Genomic DNA, 7,446 nt, shown 5'->3' on the forward strand with positions numbered 1-7,446 from the left:
TGCAGCGTAGGGCCACAAGGTTGGTGGCCGGTTTGCAGGGGATGCCGTATGAGGCGAGACTGAGGGAACTGGGTCTCTTCAGCCTGGAGAAGAGGAGACTCAGAGGGGATATGTTGGCGACATACAGGTATGTGAGGGGATGTCACATGGAGATGGGTAGAGACCTGTTCTCCCCTGCAGAGGAAGGCAGGACACGCTCCAATGGAGCAAAGCTCAGGGAGCCAAGGTTCAGTTTGGATGCCAGGAAGGACTTCCTGACAGTCAGGACCCCAAGGATGTGGAATGGGCTTCCACGAGAGGTCACTGAGACCCCATCGGTGCGGGTGTTCAAGGATAGGCTGGACCTCCACATGGTGGGCATGTCGTGAGCGGAGCCAGCTGGTGCTGGAGGTCAGACTAGATGGCCCGGGAGACCTCTTCTAACTTGCTCTGTTTCTGTGTTTCTATGTATGTTTCTATGATGTTTTCTTTGTTTAAACTTTAGTTTCTAATTTTTTAATAATACAACCTATAAAATGGACAGTTATAATTCCAGTCTTCTTTGGATTGTGCATGCATTCTTAGCCTCTTAAAGGCACTTGCAAAAAAAGTTCCCAATTTGGAAATGCTAAAGCACCCATTGTTGGTTTATCCTGAAATAAAGCCATTTCAAATGTTTCCTGTTCCTCATTAAAAAAAAAATCTATAACTAGTAATTACCCATTTTTTAACTGAGAAGCTCCTGTTTATATTGATAAAGTATTCAAAAAGTAAATTCAATTGTTGCAAGATCATCATCTTGACTAAAGAAATAAATTTCTTTGGTTTGGACATATAGAAATCAAATATTTGTTTTTGTAAAAACATTCATTTTCTTTTTAGATGACACCTAGACATTATATTAACTTCTTTCATAGCCAGAATCAAGATCTTTTTGAGTTTACACCACTTCTACATGAAAATATATTGTTTCTGTTTTGTTCTTGTTGATTTTAAGGCTTGCAAGAAGACAGTATCAAAATGAGACTCTTCTCCAGCTATGGATAGAATTTTCTGGTTTTGCTATTATTGTGATATTATTAAGAAAATGTCATCTGTTTATGAACTATGTTTATGTGTGTGGTTCATTTGATTTCTACATCTTTTACTTAAGCAGCATTTCCTATTATAAAGATTCTAAAAGAGAAGAAATAATAAAACTGTGTTGGGCCATTTTTGTCTAGTTCTTGTACGCAGATAGAATGAATATGACATGTAGCCATTAGTATTATCCTTGCAACTGGGCTGTTATAAATATCTTTAATCAAAGTAAGTAAATTTTCTACAAAGTGAAAAGCCTTTAATGTTTTGAAATGGAAAGACCATTTGATATTATCAAAAGCACTTCCGGCATCAAACATTAATAAAGTCTCTGATCTGAATGATTGTGCATGATTTTCCATGCAGTAACCGTCAAATATGTGTTTGATATTGATAATGTTTATCACCTTTTCTACTTTTGGAGTATTGTCTATTATTGTCCAATCTGTAAAACTATCATTCTTCTTTCCAGTGGTACAGTTGGATAATTTTAGATCCTGGTTTTCATTAAACCTTCTCCACTGTTTTGGTGGTAATGTGCATTGTCTTGCTGGCTTCAAAATGTGTTTCGCTAGCCTTGCAGCATTTGGCAGCCCTTCCACTCATTCTGCTGAGTGAGGCCCTGGTCATCCATCCTCAAATACTCTGATAGCACCGCTGCTTCCCTCAAAATAGTTTAAATTCTTCCAACTTCATATTTCTACACTTACTCTTTCCTGCTTTTTAGAACTTCTGCTTTCTGGTTTTGATATATATTGGTTTATAGTCTTTTGCCTATAAAGGCTTTTTCCCTGTTTAACATCAGACATTTTTAAGAAAGGTAGTACAGGAAGCAATCCTCTGCATGTTTAAATGGGAGGAATGTCCATACTGGCTGGCGAATGCTTGGAATTGTAGGACTTTTTCTATCTAAATAGGTGCCCTTAACCCAAAAGCAAATACCTTGCGCTTTCCTGCTCCACCGATATTACACTTCCATTTGGAATCAAACATTGCCCTTTGGCATTGGGCACCCTTTACCCACCACCAGCTATTCTACTGAGGTCCGATAGCTACTATAAACTTAGGTCTAATTGCTGTTATTATGCAATTGCCCAAGGGAAAATAGTACACTATAAACACATTGGCAGACATTACACAGGAAATTTACTAATTTACCGTTAGCTCAGGACCAGCTATTTCACTGTTTATTCACAAACCACTCGGCACTCTGATAATGCAATGCCTGCCAGTTGCAGCAAAGTATGTAACAAACTCAAGTAACTGCATTCTGTTTACTATTCAGTGCAAAAGATAATGCTGCACCCTAATTCACAGTTTCAGCAGATTTAATTCAGAGAAAGGTCTTGTATTGCTTTATTGGAAAAGCTGAAATTCAGTGATTTAATAAGATTAATTGTACAATTCTATGCAGATTTAGTCAAAAGTAAGTACAACTGTGTTCGTGGGATTTAATTCCACATATTTATGCACTGGTTCCATCATTCTACTAGTTTGCTCTTCCTTCCAGGCTCTTTCCATTGTCTGTAAGCAGGCAATTTACTTTCCACACCCCTCAGTTATGTTGTTAATTGGTTTAATGGGGAAAGAGTTAATTTTGTCCCACCTTCATTTCAAAGTTTAAACATCTCTGCAAAGTCCACCTCATCTCTGGTTCTGAGCTGCAAACATTCACTGTTCACTTGGCTTGATAGCCACATTATTATGGAAGTAAAGCAGAGGTTTCCTTCTGTCAGGAGCTGATGTTTCTATTTGTCCAGCTCTGCACCAGGGTTGGTGGAAGCAGATGCAGATCCCTGCCAGTGCTTGGCGAAGGCAAATTAATAGCCTTTGACAGCTTTTGCAATGCTGTCTCCCCAGCCTGTCACCACCTTATCATGTCTTTATTGCCTCATCCAGGAATGAAAAATGATGATGGAATGATGGGAGGAAGTTTTCTGGTGCTGAGGAATATGATTTGAGCACTCTGCTGATGGGTTGACATGCAGTGCCATCATTGCCACACTTTGGCTACTCAGGAGATCTTACCTTGTCAGTCTTCTGAAGTATTTAATGATCATAGCTCATTTTTACCCAAGAGCCTGAAAAAAAATGGCTAGGTGATAAATTGCAGTTAAGACAAGTGCATACCACTGGTTCACCCTATCAAATCCCCTGCCCAAAGTTGATTCATGGTGTTTACTATACTACTATAATACAAATGGCTGTGTGAAAGTGAGCAAGGAATCATCTGCAGAATTTTAATTAGTTAGCTCCTGTTGGTCTTACCTGTTCTTCTGCCTTACAGATGTGGACCCCCTCATCCTGACACTGTCTGTCATTCTGCTGTTGATTATTCTGCTCTTGGCATTCATCATCCTGATGTCTAACCGCAGGTACTTCTCAGACAGCTCTGGGACACCATTGTTGTTGTTCTGCATTGGCTTCAAATGGTTGTCTTCCCTTACCTCTCCTTACACCTAGACCATGGTGATCAGAGTTGGAGATGCTGTAAGAGCATTTCCTACCTCAACACTTAGACCTACATGGAAACAGCCTAGATGGCCTTCAACCTATATCAAGTTCTTGAGATGATGTGGTGGCAGGGAGGGTATTGTCCATGTGTGTTTACCTATGCCAACTATTCTCACTCTAGTCTGCACACCTTTTCTACCTTCCACTAGATTTTTGAAGAAGAAGATTTGGCCTGTGATCCCCACTCCAGAGCATGAATTCAGGGACCTCTTCACCATCTACAAGGGCAACTTTCAGGTACTGCACCAGTTCCTGCCCTTCCTCATCTCCTCTGTATGCAGTTATTTCTCAGGGTTCCTATAGAAGTGCAATGGCAGAGCCGTGAGTGATGGATGGTGGTGATGGAGGTCTTAAGTGGCATCCTTGAGCCTTGATTATCCTAGTTAAAATGGAAAACCAAGAAATGCTTTCTGGAGATTTTTGTGCAAGAGGGTTAGCTTTGGATAGCTAGGCAGTAGACTTGTTCCACGGGGATTTCTGAAGCTAAGAAGAGCATTCCCTACAGCACTGGACTGGCAAAAACCGAGGTAGCCATGTGCACTTGTAGCGTCTCCATTCACTCTGCCTTACCCTGATGGTCCTTTAGAGCAGCCTTCCCAACCTGCTGTCCTCCAGAAGTTTTTGACTTCTGCTCCCACAGACAGGAAATGCTGTGAACTGTCCCAAACCTATGGAGCTGTCACCAAGTTAGGAAGTCTGAATTAAAGCATTCATGTGCAAGCATTTATGTGCACACGCAGTTACAGTCAAGATGTGTTCCCCACTACACGTAGACTCACATTTGATTTATAGAGATTTGAAGAATCTGGAATGCTTACCAAATTTCTAAATTACGCTTCCCCAAAACGATGCCCTTGCGTGTTCCTTGGACAACTCCTATCATCCCTGTTGTGCTGACTGAGCCTGACAGAATTTGTCATCCCCAACATCTGGAGGAGATGTTGAATAAGGCTGCATTAAAAACTATTTGCTTTGGGACATTCCACTGTGCCTGGCTAATAGAAACCTTTGCAGTGCATGGAAGGTTTTGTATCATATGAAATTAGAGTGACTGAAACAAGGCTCACACAATCACAGGAAATAAAGCCACCATCCCCAGCTCATGCCCTCGACATGCAGTAGTCCACAACTCTCATCATCCTTGGCCATGCTGGCTAGGAATAATTGGCATTCTAGCCTGGAAGGCACCAGCTGATCTGCAGAATCTTAAACTTCTAAACTGCCAGCAGGAATGGTTGCTAACAGCTATTAGCCAGTTTCAGCAAATTTGAGACAGCCTAAAGGCAGAGCTAAATCATGGAAGATGAGGGCTCTTAACAGGCCTGAAGAAGTAGCACCCTCTGTGGTGAGACCAGCTGTGTGACAAGAGCAGTTGGTGGTGGTAGGTGGTGGAATGAGCCCACCAGAAATGCTAGGGTGGGACTTCTAAAAGCTCTGCTGTGGTTCCAACCTCCAAACTTTTTGAGAATTGTACAAAGAGGGTTAAAATGAGGGAGGGGAACAAGAGGGAAACATGCTTGTACTGACAGAAGGTAGGTTGTGGAGGGGCAGTCATAGCTCACCTCCCATACCTTGAAATGGATGTTTCCCTTTATTTGCAGTTATGGATGGGGCACCAGAGTGCCTACTTGTGGTGGAGCCAGAGCCCTACCTACCTGGAGGAGCAGCCATTCCTGGTGGAACTACTGTCCGAGTGTGATGGCTACAAAGTGGATGGTCTCCCTCCTCCTCCTCCTCCTCTTCCCCCCAAGATCCGCACTGTGGTAGAGCAGCTCCCCGAGACTGCAGAGCTCTCCCAGGATGATTACCTGGTACTAGATGAGGGCTTGGCACCCTGCTGCTCTGGAGGGGATGGTTCCCTGCTCTTGACAGACAGTGAGAGCAATGAGGTCACAGACCTGGCCCTTCCTGGAGGAGCAGGCATTTCAGAGCCCAGCCAAGCATCTTCTAGCTTTGAGTACACTGTATTTGACCCCAGCTCAGAGAGCCTCTCCCCACAGCACCCCCATGCAGAGTCCCAGCTCAAGAGCAGCTATCAGATGGTGTCCGACTCTGGGATCTCTGCCGACTACAGCCTCGGGGACTCCAGTGCTGAACAGATGGGCCGGTACACCAACCTCTGTGATGGAGGAGGAACACAGCCCTTTGTACCCACCTACATCATCTGCTCATAACAGCAGTGAGCATGGAACCCAGACGCACTGAGGCAGCAAGAGACTAGCCTGAGAGGCTGGCACCTTCTTCTTTTCCTGGGTTTAGCAGAACTCCAGGGGAAGTGAGCAAAAAATGTTAAGGGCCACCTCAAGAGCTCCAGCTGGCCCAGTACCACTCCTGTGGAAGGAAAAGACATTTGCGGAAAGGCTGGAGAGACAACTTTGAATAGACAGAGGGCCTGTTTGCTTCTAGGCTATCTTTCAACAGGGAGTTGCTAAAAGTGCTGCAGTACCATCACCTTGTTTATTCTACACAGTGGACCATTGCTACCTGAGACAAGATATTCTCTGCACTGGCACCATGGCCCAGCAACTTCCCGGTTGGCAACAGGCTCAAAACCAGCCTGGAGAGAACTGCTCTTTCCTGCTACCAGCCCAGCTCTCCACATGGTGTAACACCCAAGTGGACAAGGAACACTACTTTTCCTACTATGCTTTTGGGGCAAATTTGCCCAGTATCATCATCACTTATCTTTACAAAATCCACTTTCATGATCTATATGAAATATATATAGGAACAACTCTCTTAAATGTATGAGCTGGGTTTGAGGCCTTTGCAGAACTTCTCCCAGCTTTAGAAAGGGAGTGGCATCCAGGGGTTAGAACCTGGGAGAAAGCCGGAATTCACATAGTCTTTGTTCTCCTACAATTTAGTGTGTGATCTTCACCTCCCAATCTATAAAATGGAGATAAAAAACTGACTGAAAAGCTAAGGCTCTTTCTGCTTGAATAAGCATTCAAAGGAAAGCACTGGTAATTTGATCACTAAATAATTTCTTAGATTTCCTGCCATTTACTGTCAATGGAGGGAACTGAATATGGGTAGCTCAGGATTACTGTTATTTGTCCACTCATGGATGATTTGTGATGGATTTTACTTGTATCTGAAGTATGAACTGTCCTTCAAAGGCATGGGTGAACATGATGCTGTGATGAAATCCTAGATGTTCCAGCACTGGGACTATCACTTCACTTTCACAAACATCACTAGATTGTATCATTTTGTAAGTATGTATATAGATGAAATATATTTTAATACTTCAAGGATTTTTAAAAAACAAATTAAAAAAAACTTAAGCCATTGCGCATTTTAAGACTCACTTGTGTTGAGTGCTGAGGTCACTAAAATGTGGTAGATATTCATGCTGATGCTTTAGCAACTGTGTCTGCACAAAACATTGAGTCATAATTCCTCCGAAGCCAAGCTGATTGTGCAGAAGCCAAGCATGCTGGTGCATTAGCACCTCTGATGAATAGCTAAACTAATAAAGAGCTTACCATGGTGGAGAAACCTTGAAAATACAGAACCTGATTTGTTACTCCTCTACCAAGCCAGAATCCAGAAGCTACCTTTGGATCCTAGCATTAACTTGTCTCATTAAAGCAACAAGAAGCCAGGATCTGGACAGATGACACTTTTCTGCCCTGGTAAGTCCCTGGTCAGCTGAGCCACTCCTATTGGATCCAGATGTATACCCTCATGCTTGCTTAAGAACACTAAGTCAGGAGTCTAAGGAGTTCGGGTTTAACATTTTGTGCAAATGTGGTTGTCTCCTCAAATTCTCTCCTAATGCTGACAGTGCAGAACTCTCCCCATTCCTAGATGGGATACTTCCTTTGCCCCACTGGACACATCATGACCTATTTGTACATCATGACC

At 42.9% G+C, this 7,446-nt stretch overlaps 1 protein-coding gene and 1 long non-coding RNA gene across 2 annotated transcripts in view; both read left to right on the forward strand.

The window, feature by feature from the left end:
* The window catches only part of LOC123029980, a 3,373-nt gene extending 2,718 nt beyond the window's left edge, over nucleotides 1-655 (forward strand). The window contains exon 2 of the long non-coding RNA XR_006415999.1: nucleotides 391-655. This is a non-coding gene — a long non-coding RNA (uncharacterized LOC123029980). The remainder of the gene's footprint in view (nucleotides 1-390) is intronic.
* The window catches only part of EPOR (erythropoietin receptor), a 27,390-nt gene extending 20,300 nt beyond the window's left edge, over nucleotides 1-7,090 (forward strand). The window contains exons 6-8 of the mRNA XM_044443457.1: nucleotides 3,347-3,434; nucleotides 3,723-3,810; nucleotides 5,175-7,090. Of these exons, the coding sequence (XP_044299392.1) occupies nucleotides 3,347-3,434; nucleotides 3,723-3,810; nucleotides 5,175-5,747 (749 nt within the window). The 3' untranslated portion in view covers nucleotides 5,748-7,090. The remainder of the gene's footprint in view (nucleotides 1-3,346; nucleotides 3,435-3,722; nucleotides 3,811-5,174) is intronic.
* The last annotated feature ends 356 nt before the right edge of the window (nucleotides 7,091-7,446 follow it).

The sequence above is a fragment of the Varanus komodoensis genome, unplaced genomic scaffold (assembly GCF_004798865.1).
Source record: "Varanus komodoensis strain SLA01 unplaced genomic scaffold, ASM479886v1 scaffold42, whole genome shotgun sequence".
Classification (NCBI taxonomy): Eukaryota; Metazoa; Chordata; class Lepidosauria; order Squamata; family Varanidae; genus Varanus; species Varanus komodoensis.